An 18,362-nucleotide genomic window follows, 5' to 3' on the forward strand; every position below is an offset into this window, starting at 1 on the left:
CTTCTATTTAAAAAAATGCTGTTCTTTTAATCTTGATTTTTTTTTTTTTTTTTTGAGTGCAGAAATCTTACATCTTTCTAACCTGTTACTTTTATGTATGACTGACAAATATGCATCACATTGAGTTTTTCAGGTTGTTTATGTTACAACTGTATAATACAAATGGATAAAAATGTTATATGCAATTCAGATACATAAATCTTAAATTTAGGCCTGTTTTTTGTTTTTGTGAAGGATCATGTGACACTGAAGACATAATGGCATAATGCATAATGGCTGCTATGCAGTATTACAGTTTTTACTTAAATCACAAAATCTTTTTTGAATTTAAGTAACCTAAACTTAATTTACTGTGTTTATCCAATTCATTTGTCCAATGTTATCTCAAAACAAAAAAGAAGTTATCTCAACTTTTGGGAGTAAGTAAAACTTGAAAAAGTATAGGCAAAAAAGAAAAAAAATATATAATGAGTTGAGATTTTTTACAGTGAATATATACTATATATATATATATATATATATATATATATATATATATATATATATATATAATATTATAGAATAATTTGAATGTGGGTGCAACATAAGATTTTAGCCACAGTCAGGCAAGAAAATCCCCTCTTAGAGAGAGATGAACCATAGCGTGTGGACAGAGTAAGGAGATCCAGCTGACTTCCATCATGACGACACTGAAGTTCAACTCAGTCTGATGAGAAACGTCTTTATAAAGTCTGAAAACCACTGTATAGATGTGACTGTATGGTATGGGTTCCCTCTCACACTTGCGTTCTTTTATTCTCTTATTTCTCTCTCACAATCACCATTTCTCACTGACCGTCCCATCATGCTTTTCTCTCCTGTGGTTGAATGGATGTGTTTGTTCCCCTTAGCAAATATAACATGGCTGTTTGTGTTTGGCTGTCATGGATGGAAGATGGAGTCATAAGACCAGGCCTGCAGACACGCGCACACACGCACACACACTTTCTCATGCAAGTCATATGAGTTATAGGGCTTAATCAGAGATAGAGAGAGTAAGTGAGAGAGGAGAAGATTTGGAGATGGAGGATTTCCTATGGAGAATGCGGGTCTGGGCGTCCGTGTGCTTAAGGAGATGTTGTTGGTGTTGTGGAGATAAAACAAATGAAATCAGAAGGGAAGAAAAAGAGGAAATGTTTGAGATGAGAGTAGAAGAGATAAAAGAAGCAATGAAAACAGAAGAAAAACCATCAAAAACTTGGAGTGTGTCCTCCCTCCCAGTCGCTGAGGTCAGATGTGTGTGTGTGTGTGTGTGTGTGTGTGTGTGTGTGTGTGTGTGTGTGTGTGTGTCTGTGTGTGTGAGAAGGAGTGTGTGTGACATCAAACAGGGATAAATGATGATGTCTTGTCTTTTGAATTACAATAACATTGACATTTGTAACATCATAGAAGAATGTCCCATAAAAATGTCATTAACTTTTAATGTCATTGAGAAATAGGTCTGATTATTTTGAATACTGTTTCAAAGCAACATTTACTGTATGCCAAATGGGTTAAACTATTTAGCATTTCCATATTAGTGTTCTTATGTTGTTGCCAAGCAATTATTGAGAGTCAAAAGTAATGTGTTTGATTGAAGAGGAGTCTTAAGATAAACTGTACAGTTCCAAATTAACTGAAGATATAATTTACTGCTTACAGCACATTCTGTACAACTAAACCTGAAGTCCATTCTGAGAGTGTCAGTTGTCCCTGCGTGCAATGAAATCACTCAAATTAACTAAATTTAGGCAAAGAGACAGAAATAGGGAACATGAGCGCTAAAAGAAACTTCTGTGTCAGGACATTCTGACATCATCTGCGTTACACCTTAGTGCTTCGTCTGCTGTTGTTACAAAAATACACCATGGCTGTGCAGTGTTCCAGTAGCATGAAATTGCTGAAATTACAGCCCACAGCAAAAAAAAGGTACATAAACAAAGCTGGAGCTCAACGGAATTGGTTTTCCGCCGCTGGTTCCGTCCAGTTTCAAGTCGTCATCGTCATCTCTGGTTAAGATTTCTGAAGGATCATGTACTGTATCAAATAAAATCAGCCTTTGTGAGCAGAAGAGACTTCTTTCAAAAACATTAACATTTTTTAAAAATTATTTCAAACTTTCGACCGCCAATATACAGTGGGTACGCAAAGTATTCAGACCGCCTTAAATTTTTCACTCTTTGTTATATTGCAGCCATTTGCTAAAATCATTTAAGTTCATTTTTTTCCTCATTAATGTACACACAGCACCCCATATTGACAGAAAAACACAGAATTGTTGACATTTTTGCAGATTTATTAAAAAAGAAAAACTGAAATATCACATGGTCCTAAGTATTCAGACCCTTTGCTCAGTGTTTAGTAGAAGCACCCTTTTGATCTAATACAGCCATGAGTCTTTTTGGGAAAGATGCAACAAGTTTTTCACACCTGGATTTGGGGATCCTCTGCCATTCCTCCTTGCAGATCCTCTCCAGTTCTGTCAGGTTGGATGGTAAACGTTGGTGGACAGCCATTTTTAGGTCTCTCCAGAGATGCTCAATTGGGTTTAAGTCAGGGCTCTGGCTGGGCCATTCAAGAACAGTCACGTAGTTGTTGAGAAGCCACTCCTTCGTTATTTTAGCTGTGTGCTTAGGGTCATTGTCTTGTTGGAAGGTAAACCTTCAGCCCAGTCTGAGGTCCTGAGCACTCTGGAGAAGGTTTTCGTCCAGGATATCCCTGTACTTTGCCGCATTCATCTTTCCCTCGATTGCAACCAGTCGTCCTGTCCCTGCAGCTGAAAAACACCCCCACAGCATGATGCTGCCACCACCATGCTTCACTGTTGGGACTGTATTGGACAGGTGATGAGCAGTGCCTGGTTTTCTCCACACTTAGAATTAAGGCCAAAAAGTTCTTTCTTGGTCTCATCAGACCAGAGAATCTTATTTCTCACCATCTTGGCAAACTCCATGCGGGCTTTCATGTGTCTTGCACTGAGGAGAGGCTTCTGTCGGGCCACTCTGCCATAAAGCCCCGACTGGTGGAGGGCTGCAGTGATGGTTGACTTTTTACAACTTTCTCCCATCTCCCGACTGCATCTCTGGAGCTCAGCCACGGTGATCTTTGGGTTCTTCTTTACCTCTCTCACCAAGGCTCTTCTCCCCCGATAGCTCAGTTTAGCCGGACGGCCAGCGTAGGAAGGGTTCTGGTCGTCCCAAACGTTTTCCATTTAAGGATTATGGAGGCCACTGTGCTCTTAGGAACCTTAAGTGCAGCAGAATTTTTTTGTAACCTTGGCCAGATCTGTGCCTTGCCACAATTCTGTCTCTGAGCTCTTCAGGCAGTTCCTTTGACCTCATGATTCTCATTTGCTCTGACATGCACTGTGAGCTGTAAGGTCTTATATAGACACGTGTGTGGCTTTCCTAATCAAGTCCAATCGGTATAATCAAACACAGCTGGACTCAAATGAAGGTGTAGAACCTTCTCAAGGATGATCAGAAGAAATGGACAGCACCTGAGTTAAATATATGAGTGTCACAGCAAAGGGTCTGAATACTTAGGACCATGTGATATTTCAGTTTTTCTTTTTTAATAAATCTGCAAAAATGTCAACAATTCTGTGTTTTTCTGTCAATATGGGGTGCTGTGTGTACATTAATGAGGAAAAAAATGAACTTAAATGATTTTAGCAAATGGCTGCAATATAACAAAGAGTGAAAAATTTAAGGGGGTCTGAATACTTTCCGTACCCACTGTATTTATGCATATCTCCCTGCTGAAGATCCTGAAGCCACGTAGACCTGAATATGAGGACACGGTTCACACACGTACACACAGACAGATGTGATGGATATAGCAAGATGGCTGTATCAGCGAAACAGGTTGTAATAACATCTCACACTGTACCTGATATAGATCAAAATGTCCCTGTGTATCTCTCTCTCTCTCTCTCTCTCTCTCTCTATCTTTGTCTCTGATTTCAGCTGGGTGAGCTGGATGGGGTGGAGAAACCACAGCCGCACTGGTTTCACACGCTGCAGGTGCGACGGCTCAGAGTTCAGAGGGGCCGCAGTAACAGCGATCCTATGGGAGGAAAGAGCTTCCAGCAAGAGTTCCAGTGGGTGAGGGACACACTAATACAACTCAGACATGCAACAATACACAACGTGTGATTTAAGCATGTCCACAGCTACACAGAAACATACACAGTCATGTACAGTTTTGAGGGATGTTATCAGTAACACATTACAATATTATGTTACTTATTATAAACTGTAATTGTCACATTGAAAGTAATGTTAACTCTATAAAGGCTACTGTATAATATTAGATACATTCATTTATAAGGCCTCTGAATTATCAACATGATCAAAACCTGTTGTGCACAATCTACTACATGCATTCTGTCATCTGATTGATAGTTTATATTTTTTTAGCAAATAAGAGGCCTTTTAGTATAATTGTAAAAACGTCCCCCTTCAGGTCGTCTTACACGCATCTTTTTGCTCTGAAATCTTTAATGATTTTTATGAAATGGTAACACTTTACAATAAGGTCTCGTTTGTTAGCATTAGTTAATGTATTGTAACATTAACGTAAACAAACATGAACTAACAATGAGCAATACATTTGTTAAAGTATTTATTATTTGTTAATGCTAGTTAATAAAACCACAGTTGATCATTGTTTGTTCATGTTAGTTCACAGTGCATTAACTATGTATTGTTCATTATTAGTTCATGTTAACTAATGTAGTTAACTAATGTTAACTAATGAACCTTATTGTAAAGTATTACCTATGAAGTAAACATAAGAATAAATGGTTCAAGATGAACATTTACTGGGCTGAAGCAACTTAGATTTACAGGGTTCCTACACAGATTGGAAAAGTATGGAATTTGATTTGAGTAATTTCCAGGTCTGGAAAAGTATGGAAAAAAGAAAGCAGAGTATGTCAAAATATTTGCATTTCCTGACTATTGCCCCTATTTAGAAAATTAAGAATTTAATGAAAATAAATGTATCATACAAGAAGTGTGTTTTCATGGCAGCTGTTTAGTGATTCTTTAGTGATTCTCAATTAGCCTTTCGCCGAGCCCCGCCCCCCTTAGTTACTGTTGCTTTGTCCGACAAGCCGTGGCGCTGTCACTCCACACGCAGTGAAAAATACATCGCGGAACAAAGAGGATACTGACCACACATCGACAGACAAGACAGAGCAGGTTACTTATGATATTAAACAAAGTCCCAGCTTTCAAACCCTGTAGTTATTAAAGAAATTCAAACAATAAAAACCGTTTTGTTGCTCTTTAATGTGTCGTGACCATGGTCGTGACAGATTGCTGTAACGTTAGATCCTCAGCTCAACCGCTCGTAAAAACCGATCATCTCTTCCTATTAGTCCATGAACATGAGAATGAATGTTGTTTCAAACGCGGAAAGATGTCAATACACACCATTTTTCAAGTTTAACTCCACCGAGGTTAATCTTTTAACTACTGGCTGCTTTGTCGGACAAAATGGCGGATGCGGCGTTCTGATTGGTTAGATCGCTTGTCAATCAAACTCCCGGCGAAAGGTCAATTCAAGGTGTACTTTTTCATTATGCAAAAATGCAGGTTATAAGCATTTTGGGTTTCTTCTCACGATATTCTTAGCACCGTATTACAGAGCCTCTAAAAGCACCTTTGCAAAAATAAAAAAATATATAAAGACTTATGTGTGTGCACGAGAAACCATTAAACTTAGCATATACTGTTAGACAACGTACACTGAGCCATCAGCCCATTTTGCGTTGTGGTTTCTCCGCCGCCACAGAAGATGCATTAAATTGGACATTAGGCCTTGGTATTAGAGGTACTACCCTATGGAAAGCCACATTTTGAGCAAATAGATCTCTATTAATTCATGTGCATCCATGGTCTTGTTTTCTTCATAATAAGATGGCAGTGACACACGAAGGAAATAGGTTACAGTATATATAAAACTAGAAATCTTAATGTGTAAACACGCAAAAAATTCCGGTCCCATAGTTTCTTGAGGGCACAAAAAGGTTTCTCGTGTGCATGCGAAAGTCTGTATATATTTTATTTATTTTTTATTTTTTATTTTAGGGGCTCTGTTTTTTGTCACTTTGAGAAAAACAATGAAAAAACCCTCAGAAAGTAAAAATATATACAGATGACTGTGCTCTGTACCAAATATAAAGCTGAAAATAATGCCGTATGAACCATTTGTGTTAAATATGGTCTGGAAATCTACAAAGAGGTTTGGAAATTTGAGTCTGAAAAAGTATGGAATTTTGAAATGGAAAATGTGTAGGAACCCTGGATTTACTCGAGTATCCCTACTTCATTTTCTAGGTAAATTATGTTTAAAGTGAGCATCAAATATGATAAAGTCATCATTGTACTGCATTGCATTATATGCTTTGCCCCAACAATAAAAACTACAGAGCTTTGATCATAAAACTAAGCATTAAAATATAATATTACTAAGACATGTTATTGGGAGATACAGAGTGACAACTGATATTTATATGCATTTTATGTAATTTCCTCTTCCTTTTTGGCCATAAAAATAACATCTGCTGCAAATTGCATTATTTTGCTCTGAATAAAATTTATGTTTTTTCTCCTCGAGTATTAGCTCCATATTCTCACAGTGTCACACTAAAGGGGCCATAAAAGCCTGATGAAACACAGTGTTAATTTAGGATAACTGGGACATTATTTCCAGTCAACTCCATTGCAAAAAGTGTCCCAACATCAATTTTTTTTAAACTTTTATATTTTGTCTTAAGGTGCAATAAACTGTTCCATAAAAAAAGAAAAGAAGAAAAAAATAATATCTTATATAGACTTTTTTTTTTACTTAGGAAGTGCTATTTTTTATGATTTGCATAGAATAGGGTGTAATACGAAAATGTTAACTAATTTATTGTTTAGTTGTTTTTAGTTTAAAATATAAACTAAAAGGGGTCTATAATAGCTACCTGGAAAAAGCTATCAGTTAACATTCTCATTCATTTCAATGCCAGTTTCTTGGTGAAATAACAGTGTGTGTGTTTCATTCACAGAAAACTGGCCTGCAGTTTGGGAATGCAACATCTTATCTAAATCTTGAAAAACTAGGAGAGGGCACATATGCCACAGTTTACAAAGGAATTAGCAGGTTAGTAGTCATATGCAAATACTCACACAAAAGTATAAGTAATAGAGCTCAGTTAGATGTTGCCAGTAGGAGGACATTTATTCACTGAGGCAAGATGAATGTTTTACCTTTATGGCAGTATTCAGTTGGCAAGCACATAATCAGATAGACCACCCTGTGGCTTTGTTCTTCTGTATAATAGACAGCAAATGATTCTTTTCACTGCCTCCCTGTAGGCATTCCTTGAGTTTTTCTGTAGCAGCTTGTTTTACATGGATTCATTTTATAAGGTCATCCTGCAACATATGTATACTTGCCTGAGGCTTCAACTGATAGACGGTTTGATGTTGTTGAAGAACAGCAAATGAGTTTTAATAAGTAACAGCTCCCATTCATCGCTGTGCAGATGTTTTAGAATGGAAAGCTGTACATTTAGCAACATTTTTGCTTGTTTATGTGGTTAAAGGAACGATGTTACCTCAGTTACAGATGATTAAACCCCACAGCAGGCGAAAATGTTTTTTTTTTTTTTTAATGAATTGTATGATGTACTTAAAGGGATAGTTTGCCCAAAAATGAAACTTCTGTCGTAAGTTACTTTCATGTCGTTCCAAACCCATATAACTTCTTCAAAACACAAATTTTATTGAAATCTGAGAGATTTCTATCCCTCCATTGAAAGTCATTAGGCTTTCTGTTGATATCCAATAGGCTTTAATTTACCTCACAGCTGTGAACTATGATTTGCTGCATACTATAGTCATTGGCATGTGTTATTAGATGAAGGGCACATTTTCTTCACATTTAATCAGTCAAAAATACAAGATAAAGGCTTTTTGCTGAAATTTTAAATGTGTATTTTCTACAACTTACATTTGTCACTTTTCAAAGTACACTAGCTTAGCAAAAAGAAGAGCTTGTGATGCTGTTTATTCTACTTTCTTAGGTAAACTGTTACAAGCAGATGTATGTTTATGGATTGGGCTGAGGTTTTTCTGTGTTTATGACAGGATAAATGGTCATCTTGTGGCATTAAAGGTGATTCACATGAAAACCGAAGAAGGAATTCCATTCACTGCTATTAGAGAAGGTACTGCAAGAGCATAACACACACACACAGTCAAGAAACAAAAGTGCATTCCATCTGTGATGGAAATATGATTAATGGAATAGTGCATTAATAAACTGTTTTTATAGAAACAACATATTTATGTTTATATTTTTATTTTTTAGATGTTATATTTCTATGTTCTGACATACTACTGTTCAAAAGTTTGAGGTCAGTAAGTTTTTGTTGTTGCTGTTTTTGTTTTTTGAATGAAATTATTACTTTTATTCATCAAGGACACATTAAATTGATCTAAAATAACAGTAGAGACATAATTCAGATAAAGACATTTATAATAATAGTTTTATATTTAAGATAAATGCTGTTCTTTTGAAACCAAAAAAAAGTGACACTGAAGACTGGAGTAATGATGCTGAAAATTCACAGGAATAAATTACATATATTTACGGAAGAGGATTAGGGCCAAGCAATAATAAAAAATAAAACCATCTCGAGATTAAAGTTGTTAAATTATGAGAAAAAACCCGTTAAATTTAGAGAAAAAAGTCGAAATAAAATGTTGAGAAAAAACTCGTTAAATTTCGAGAAAAAAGTCGAGATAAAATGTTGAGAATAAACTCGTTAAATTATGAGAAAAAAGTCATTAAATTATGAGAACAAACTCGTTAAATTTCGAGAAAAAAGTCAAGATAAAATGTTGAGAATAAAGTCATTAAATTACGAGAATAAAGTCAGTAAATTACGAGAATAAACTCATTAAATTACGAGAAAAAAGTCGTTAAATTACGACTTTATTCTCAACATTTTATCTCGACTTTTTTCTCGAAATTTAACGACATTTTTCTCATAATTTAACAACTTTTTTCTTGTAATTTAATGACTTTATTCTCAACATTTTATCTCGACTTTTTTCTCGAAATTTAACAACTTCAATCTCGAGATGGTTTTATTTTTTTTATTATTGCTTGGCCCTAATCCTCTTCCGTATATATTAATATTAATACGTATATGATAAATAAATATATTTAGATAGAAAATATTTATTTTAAATTGTAAAAAAATTCACAATATTACTGTTATTACGGTATTGTTGACCAAATAAATGCATCCTTGGTGAGCATAAGAAACTTCTTTCAAAAACATTAAAATATCTTGTTGACCCCAAAGTTTTGAACGCTGGTGTATATAATGACTAATTTCCTCTTGTCTAGAGTGAAAAGTGGCTCATCTCACCCCACTCTCCTCTAAATATGCGATTGTACTGCATTTGTTTAATGCCGTATTCCCATTTTATTTGTGATTATTCCCAGCCTCCTTGTTAAAAGGCCTTAAACATGCCAACATAGTCCTTCTCCACGACATCATCCACACACGAGAGTCTCTAACCTTTGTCTTTGAGTATGTGGTGAGTCTAAGACGTTAGTAGTCGCGCTTTTACATAAACAATAAAAAATATTTTTAAATATTTTACATCTTTCTCTTTCACTCTTCAGCAAACAGATCTGGCTCAATATATGATTCAGCATCCTGGCGGACTTCACTCATACAACATCAGGGTAAACAAACATGTAAATGCACAAAAACACACAAGGTCAGAAATAACGAGCTGGCTTTCTCACACTTTCTCCATTTGTTTCTTCAGCTCTTCATGTTTCAGTTGCTGCGAGGATTGTCTTACATTCACAGCAGAAGAATTCTGCATCGAGACCTCAAACCTCAGAATTTGCTCATCAGCTATCTGGGAGAACTCAAATTAGCCGATTTTGGTAGGTTTCATTTAAAGGGGACCTATAATGCCCCTTTTACAAGAAGTTTCAGCTCAAAATTCCCCACAGATCATTTATTATAGCTTGTCAAATTTGCCCCTATTTGGGTGTGAGCAAAAACACACCGTTTTTGTGTGTGTCCCTTTAAATGCAAATGAGCTGCTGCTCCCGGCCCCCTTTCCTGAAGAGGGCGGATAATGACGGCATGGTAAAATGACGGCATGGTAACAACACTCTACTACAGCAACTCTTCCTCTTCTCTAAAGCAGCCCAACATGGCCTCACCTCCTTTGTTCCGTGTTCCTGGGGCCAGGGTTTATGTAAATTTTGGGGTTTGTGATGTCACCAACCCAGGGAGAAGCTCATTGTAGTCCCTACCAGTCTTTTGTTGTAGTCCTTAAAGGGTTAGTTCACCCAAAAATGAAAATTCTGTCATTTATTACTTACCCTCATGCCGTTCCACACCCGTAAGACCTTCGTTAATCTTCAGAACACAAATTAAGATATTTTAGTTAAAATCCGATGGCTCCGTGAGGCCTCCATAGGGAGCAATGACATTTCCTCTCTCAAGATCCATAAAGGTATTAAAAACATATTTAAATCGGTTCATGTGAGTACAGTACGGAAGAGGATTAGGGCCAAGCAATAATAAAAAAATAAAACCATCTCGAGATTAAAGTTGTTAAATTTTGAGAAAAAAATCGTTACATTTCGAGAAAAAAGTTGAAATAAAATGTTGAGAATAAGCTCGTTAAATTTCGAGAAAAAAGTCGAGATAAAATGTTGAGAATAAACTCATTAAATTATGACTTTATTCTCAACATTTTATCTTGAAATTTAACGAGTTTTTTCTCATAATTTAACGAATTTGTTCTCGTAATTTAACAACTTTTTTCTCGTAATTTAATGACTTTATTCTCAACATTTTATTTCGACTTTTTTCTCGAAATTTAACAACTTTAATCTCGAGATGGTTTTAATTTTTTATTATTGCTTGGCCCTAATCCTCTTCCGTAGTACAGTGGTTCAATATTAATATTATAAAGTGACGAGAATATTTTTGGAGTGCCAAAAAAACCTAAATAACGACTTATTTAATGATGGCCGATTTCAAAACACTGCTTCAGGAAGCATTGGAGCACAAATGAATCAGTGTGTAGAATCTGCTGTTCGGAGCGCCAAAGTCACGTGATTTCAGCCGTTGGCACTTTGACGTGATCTGAATCATGATTCGACACACTGATTCATTTGTGCTCCGATGCTTCATGAAGCAGTGTTTTGAAATCGGCCATCACTAAATAAGTCGTTATTTTGTTTTTTTTGGCGCTCCAAAAATATTCTTGTCGCTTTATAATATAAAGGTCTTACGGGTGTGGAACGGCATGAGGGTGAGTAATAAATGACAGAATTTTCATTTTTGGGTGAACTAACCCTTTAAAAAGAAAATATCTCCCTTTGCATTGAACTTTGAGCGTCGTAACTTTGCAGATGTTTTTTATGCTCAAACAGCAACATTACACTAAAGTTAAAAAAGTGAAATCATAATCAACCACCCCTTTAAACTACACAAATGCAGACACTCGCACACTAACTAATCATGCATTCTAAACTATGGTGGGACACTTGTTGCTTCAGGTCTGGCCCGATCTAAATCCATACCGTGCCAAACGTACTCTGCCGAGGTCGTGACTTTATGGTACCGCCCACCAGATGTTCTCATGGGCTCCACTGATTACTCCACAGCCCTGGACATCTGGTGAGTCCCTGCACAAACACACACACATTCTTCTTAGAGAGGTTCATAATAGTGAGAGCAACAGTAATGTCTGACTCATAAGTATACAGTATATGCAGATATATGTGTCTCTTCAGGGGAGCCGGCTGCATTTTTATTGAGATGCTACAGGGGTCACCAGCGTTTCCTGGAGTTGCAGATGTCTTTGAGCAGCTGCTGAAGATTTGGACAGTGAGTCTGTTTTTGTGAATGTACTATAATTGTGTGAAATTTCTCTTCTATCCATTTATTTATCCTCCTCTCCTCCCTTTATTCATCTCTCATCTTCTTTCCTTCTGAGGTCCTCGGGGTCCCGACCGAGGAGAGCTGGCCAGGTGTCAGTGATCTGCCAAACTATAAACCAGGTGTGTGCAAAATCCTTCTTTCATCTGTCTCTGTACTGTAATCTCAGATGTGTCTGCTATGAGAGGTGATTTCCTGCCTCAACAGATTTGTCTCATTCATTAAATGCTTGTGTCAGGATATGTGTTAGTTAAATACACACTTCATGTTTAACATCTAAATGAATTTATTTAAGTCAAATAATTCTTTAAGTCAAAGAAATGATTCAGTAAGCTTGATTATATTGTTAAAGCAATGAAAGTAATTGTAGGACTTGGTCAGCAAGAAATAGCTCCTTAAAGGGTTAGTTCACCCAAAATGAAAATTCTGTCATCATTTACTCACCCTCATGTCATTCCAAACCTTTACGACTTTTTCTTCTATGGAACACAAAAAAATCATTTGAATTATGGTTTAAATTAAGTTATCTTCCTCTAAATCATAGCTCTCAAATCTCATTCACACATGCACATATTCTGACTTTTTAAATGCAAGTGCATCACACTAGTTTTGATGTCAGTAGAGTCAAAGCCATTGATTCTTGAATGTCTCATCTCATGGCCTCTAAAGTTTGAAATTGAACCCACAAATCATATGGGCTACTTTTATGGTTTCTTTTACGTCGGTGGTTCTCAACCTTTTTGACTCCATGGCCCACCATTGTCTACAATAATATTCAAAGGCCCCATGACTTTTCCAGTTGACTGTGATTAATTGGATAAGGGTGGGTTTTTTTGTTTTTTTTTACCTAAAATTTCTACCCAATAAAATATTTTAGAGCTTGCCATAACTATAATATAAATCTTGAATTCATTATAAAAATGGCAATTGATTTGCAGGTCTAGAAAAAGGGCTACCTCTTATATTCAGGTACTTTGGGAACCGTCTGTGACTCTTCAAAGATAAATAAAACAGTAGATGAGTGAATGAAAGTAAGAAATAAATAAAGCAATTCTAAAATGACAAACACCTGTGCTGATTAAATGAATCACCATGACAACTCATAAGTGGCGGGAAACTAAAAGGAGTTTCTCGCCACTAAGAATTTAAAGGTGCCATCGAACATTTTTTTACAAGATGTAATATAAGTCTAAGGTGTCCCCTGAATGTGTCTGTGAAGTTTCAGCTCAAAATACCCCATAGATTTTTTTTATTAATTTTTTTAACTGCCTATATTGGGGCATCATTAGAAATGCACCGATTCATGCTGCAGCCCCTTTAAATGCTTGCGCTCTCTGCCCCCGGAGCTCGTGCTTGCCTTAAACAGTGCATAAACAAAGTTTACACAGCTAATATAACCCTCAAAATGGATCTTTACAAAGTGTTCGTCATGCATGCTGCGTGCATGCGTTGGATTATGTGAGTATTGTATTTATTTGGATGTTTACATTTGATTCTGAATGAGTTTGAGGTTTTGCTCTGTGGCTAAAGCTAACATTACACACTGTTGGAGAGATTTATAAAGAATGAAGTTGTGTTTATGAATTATACAGACTGCAAGTGTTTAAAAATGAAAATAGTGACGGCTCTTGTCTCCGTGAATACAGTAATAAACGATGGTAACTTTAACCACATTTAACAGTACATTAGCAACATGCTAACAAAACATTTAGAAAGACAATTTACAAATATCACTAAAAATATGTAATCATGGATCATGTCAGTTATTATCGCTCCATCTGCCATTTTTCGCTGTTGTCCTTGCTTGCTTACCTAGTCTGATGATTCAGCTGTGCACAGATCCAGACGTTAATACTGGCTGCCCTTGTGTAATGCCTTGAACATGAGCTGGCATATGCAAATATTGGGGGCGTACACCCCGACTGTTACGTAACAGTCGGTATTATGTTGAGATTGGCCTGTTCTTCGGAGGTCTTTTAAACAAATGAGATTTATATAAGAAGGAGGAAACAATGGAGTTTGAGACTCACTGTATGTCATTTCCATGTACTGAACTCTTGTTATTCAACTATGCCAATATAAATTAAATTTTTAATTCTAGGGCACCTTGTTAAACACTGTTAAAAGTAATCTTTAGTAGATCACAATATGAATATCCATTTTTCAAATTGAACATTGCAGTGTTGAGATGCCTAAACTCACTTGTTTTTATTGTTTTATTTTAAAATATTTGGACAGAATTGTGTAGAATTTTAATATTGACTATTTATATGTTATCAACTGTAACATATACAATACAATAATACGCTCTCCATTATTTTTAATGTAAAAGCGGCCATTAGTTACTGGAATGTGCAAGACTTCTGTGTCAGGTGCTTCCAGTTATTTTAGCTGTACAAAAAATATCCATTATGCTGCTTGACATTGCAAATTGGAATTTATTATCATACAATTTTAATTTATTATTGTAATCATAAACACATTGATTGTAGCACACAATAGTTGTATTGTTTACTGCACTTTTATATTCTTCTAGTTATTTACCTTACAGCAGCTAATAAATCTGAAGTCTGGCACATTCACAAGAAAATGACCTTCTTTACATTGTAAATTTGTACTTTTGTTCACCACATTTAAAAAAAAAAATTTCTACCTTTGTGTTCCATGGAAGAAAGTCGTAATGTAAACGATGACAGGATTTGTGTGTGGTCCTGGTATTCCCTACGTTATGGGGACCAGATGTCCCCACAAGTATAGTAATACCAGTACATTTTTACCTTGTGAGGACATTTTTTTTGGTCACCATGAAGAAACAAGCTTATATATGAATGATTAGCATAGCAGAAATTTTTCTGTGATGGATAGGTTTAGGGGTAGGGTTAGTGTAGAAATGTAAAAATGTAAAAGGGAAAAATGGTAAAAATGTAAAAATGCAGAAGGTTTTCTCTGAGGGTTGTGTTTAGTGGTAGGTTTAAGGTTAGGGGATAGAATGTACAGTTTGTACAGTATAAAAATTATTATGTCTATAGAGAGTCCCCATAAAACATGGAAACCCAACGTGTACGTGTGTGGGTGCTTTGCTATGTGAGGGTGTAAACTTGTTGCCAAGGGTCTGTCGTTTTAATAACATGCAGTCATACAAACAGAAATTTGCTAGAGCAAATTCACAAAGTTGTGCTGAAGCTGTGTTTCCAATATAAATCATTTTTGTGTGTATAGGTGTTCTGTTAGTGGTTTTGTTGGCCATGAGTTGACTTGACACCTTCGAGTCAGACACAAACACACACCTTCACACACTCATGCAGGAAGGCGGTTGATGTCTTTCCACTGCAGTCCTGGAAATAAAGTGCAAACTCATTACACAGGTGCACAAATGAGCAATGTGAGGTGGCTTTGGGAAACATGCCTCATTTAGAGTGTGTGGGTACTGATGGAGATGATGTGTGTGGTAGGTAAACTGCTGGCAGGCCTTCCCTGCTCTGTTTCTCCATGAATTTGGGTTTACCCAAGCCCCAGGCTGCACTGTGTGAGTGTGTACCATGTGTTGGAGAGAAGCTACATGAACCCGCTGTGGTCTCTCAGGTATATCCAGGTGTGCTGAAGCGTAAGTGTGGCCTCAGGTTTCAGCCAAGAATGACCGGGTGGCCCGTGACCACAGCCACTGACAGAAGGACACTCATAATAAAGGTTCTTCAGAAGTTCTTTATAGCAAAAAACATTTCGGAGTGGTTTGAAGGTTTCCTTGAATGTTAATAAAAGTTCTTAAATTAATAGTTTACCCAAAACTGGAAGTTAAAAAACAGCGTTGTTTTAGTATTACTGTTATATTGATCAAAATCTCATTTTACAGTATAAGTATTTTTGAATCATGACAACTTGGAATAGTTTTAGCATTTTATTGAATATGGCAATGTTGCTGTATTTGGTCTTGGAGGACTAGATCTGCTACACTGCTGTTGCTGCAAGTATGAGAGCAAGTATGGACTTGCTACTGCTAATAGATACACCGACACGCTGCTGTGAGCATGTAATATATGCTGCTGCTGCATAAATAAACATACATAAATCCTGTAATGTTTTCAAAATGTTATTTCAGGAGCTCAGGTTTTTACAGCAAAGACAGTTTCCTTTGTTCTAAAAAACTAAAAAACAGACATCTCATTTGCATTTTTGTGTTGCATTTGCATGTCATGCAAAGGTATGATAGTAGTGATACCAAATGCCGTTGGTTCTGGTGCAGCCCATAAAGAGTTAATATAGAGAAGCACAAATGAGACTTTAAAGTTATGCTTTATTTTATGGTACTTAAAGTGAAATGGAGGTAGTGACAGATCTTTTCGGTAACACTTTATTTTGATGGTTCACTTTAGACATTCTACTAACTTTGCAACTACATGTCAACTACCAGTGTTAATAGACTGTCTGCTTAATATCTGCTAACACTTTATTTTAATGGTCCCCCAACAGGCATTCTACTGACTATAAGTAACTTTGCAACTACATGTTAACTAACCCGAACCCTAACACCTTACCTTAAAGCTGCAGTCTGTAACTTGTTTTGGTTAAAAATGATCTAAAATCCATTTATAAGCAAGTACATAACCAGCCAGTGTTCAAAACTATCTCCTTACTTTAGCCCAATTCACAACGGTAAGCTTGTAATAATGTTTTCTAATAAGAGCGGTACTGGTGGGTTTCTGTGAGAAATTTGAGCATGCAGCAGTTCGTCTTTGCGTCATCACGTCACGTCTGTTTACAACAAGGAGTCCCAGCTAGTAGGCTATATGGCATGTGAGGATGATGCAGGCGGCAGATCATTTATAGCCATTTCTCGCAGCAGCTGTAATAATTAAACTTCAACTTTAATCTAGAAAGGTCCAAATGACAATCATCAGTGACAACTGGAGATTCACCCGTAGTCAAAAGCAAAAGACAGAAATCAAAATCTACAGGTAACGCTAATACACACTAAATACACAGTCACGCAATGCTGATGTTGTTAACATTAACAATTTGAGAACAAAGTATAACAATAATAATAATTTGCACGGTTTGACATGATCCGAGCGAAGTGATCGTTAGATTTAATCACTATTGGCAGCGTGACTTATTGTAATGCTTTTTTTCTCAGTTGGTCAGAACAAAAGTGGCAGACATGTTACTTGTTCAGATGACATTTTCCGGTGAAAATTCTTATTTTGGTCATACTTCCAAGATATAGAATCTGTGATTCCGAAGTACAGTATCCATACCGGTGTGTGGTGACTGACAGCAAACATTAGATTCAATAGATTCAGAACCCATGTAAAGATGATAATTCCGCAAATAACTGCAATTGCAGGTTTCAAACAGAGATGGCGACAAAGAGGCAAAACTTACGGACTGCAGCTTTAACCTAACAGTCTACTGATACTCTAATGAGAATTAGTTGGCATGTAGTTACAAAGTTACTTATAGTAAGTAGAATGTCTAAAGTGAACCATCGAAATAAAGTGCAACCATCTTTTCCTCCATATTGTGATGTTCATCAGAGTGTAATGAATTATTGTAAAAGAAACAAAAATTAATTTAGGGATTTGGGCATTTCATTCAAGAATTCATGCGAGCTTGCAGTCAATTGTGAAGGGGCGGGGTTTAAGAGAACTACTGTAAATGACTGGAGAAATCTGATATATGTCACCAGAGAGAAATCTTGTCATTTCACCTAACATTTAACATTAAAGGTGCTTTAAGTGATCCTGGGTGGAGTAACTTCCTGTTGACATTCGAAGTGTTGTCAAACAAAACAGAGGGTGCTTCTCAATTCTTATTTGTGCATCCTCGTTTCCTTTCCTTGCTTCCTTTCCTCGCGTCTTAGCTCCACCCCTTCAGGATGCGGGCGAAGGACGCAAGGAAAAGAAGCGAGGACGGAGGAATTTAATCAAGTGAAATGATATATCCTCGCTCCCTTTAGCGTCACTTCAAACCGTCATCAGCTGCGCTCGAGGGATCTACCCATATGTTGTTAAAGTTTGGTTATTTAAAAAATTATAATAAATAGTAATAAAGCAAGATGCCCCGTTGACATATATGAGGTATAAAGTTTATTTAAACTGTAAAAGTAAAGCATACATTTAAATTATTGTGACCGATATGAAGGGGGAGGAGAATGTATGCGTGCGTCATGTTTCTCAACAAGAAAGACTTCCGCAAAGGAAGCACCTGTGTATCCTCACTCATGACTCCTCAGGAAGCCTCCTCAATCCTCGATCCTCGCCTCCTCGCGGTGCAATTAGAGAATTGAGATGTCCTTCAATGGCTGAGCTCGATCGTTTTCCGGGTCATAGGATGGAGGACGGAGGAGCGAGGAGACGAG

General features: G+C 36.6%; 1 protein-coding gene across 2 annotated transcripts in view; it reads left to right on the forward strand.

Annotated features, from left to right (window-relative positions):
* Window positions 1–18,362, forward strand: part of cdk15 (cyclin-dependent kinase 15) — a 32,297-nt gene that overhangs the window by 11,532 nt on the left and 2,403 nt on the right. Inside the window, exons 1-10 of one of the 2 annotated variants that reach the window (XM_048200811.1) lie at window positions 637–1,268; window positions 3,987–4,124; window positions 7,082–7,176; window positions 8,166–8,245; window positions 9,535–9,629; window positions 9,718–9,780; window positions 9,867–9,990; window positions 11,626–11,746; window positions 11,863–11,956; window positions 12,066–12,129. In XM_048200811.1, the coding sequence (XP_048056768.1) occupies window positions 1,062–1,268; window positions 3,987–4,124; window positions 7,082–7,176; window positions 8,166–8,245; window positions 9,535–9,629; window positions 9,718–9,780; window positions 9,867–9,990; window positions 11,626–11,746; window positions 11,863–11,956; window positions 12,066–12,129 (1,081 nt within the window). In that variant the 5' untranslated portion in view covers window positions 637–1,061. Of the gene's footprint in view, window positions 1–636; window positions 1,269–3,986; window positions 4,125–7,081; window positions 7,177–8,165; window positions 8,246–9,534; window positions 9,630–9,717; window positions 9,781–9,866; window positions 9,991–11,625; window positions 11,747–11,862; window positions 11,957–12,065; window positions 12,130–18,362 lie in introns of those variants that run through there. The other variant, XM_048200812.1, reaches the window with a different exon arrangement.

Source organism: Megalobrama amblycephala, linkage group LG8 (assembly GCF_018812025.1).
Source record: "Megalobrama amblycephala isolate DHTTF-2021 linkage group LG8, ASM1881202v1, whole genome shotgun sequence".
NCBI lineage: Eukaryota > Metazoa > Chordata > Actinopteri > Cypriniformes > Xenocyprididae > Megalobrama > Megalobrama amblycephala.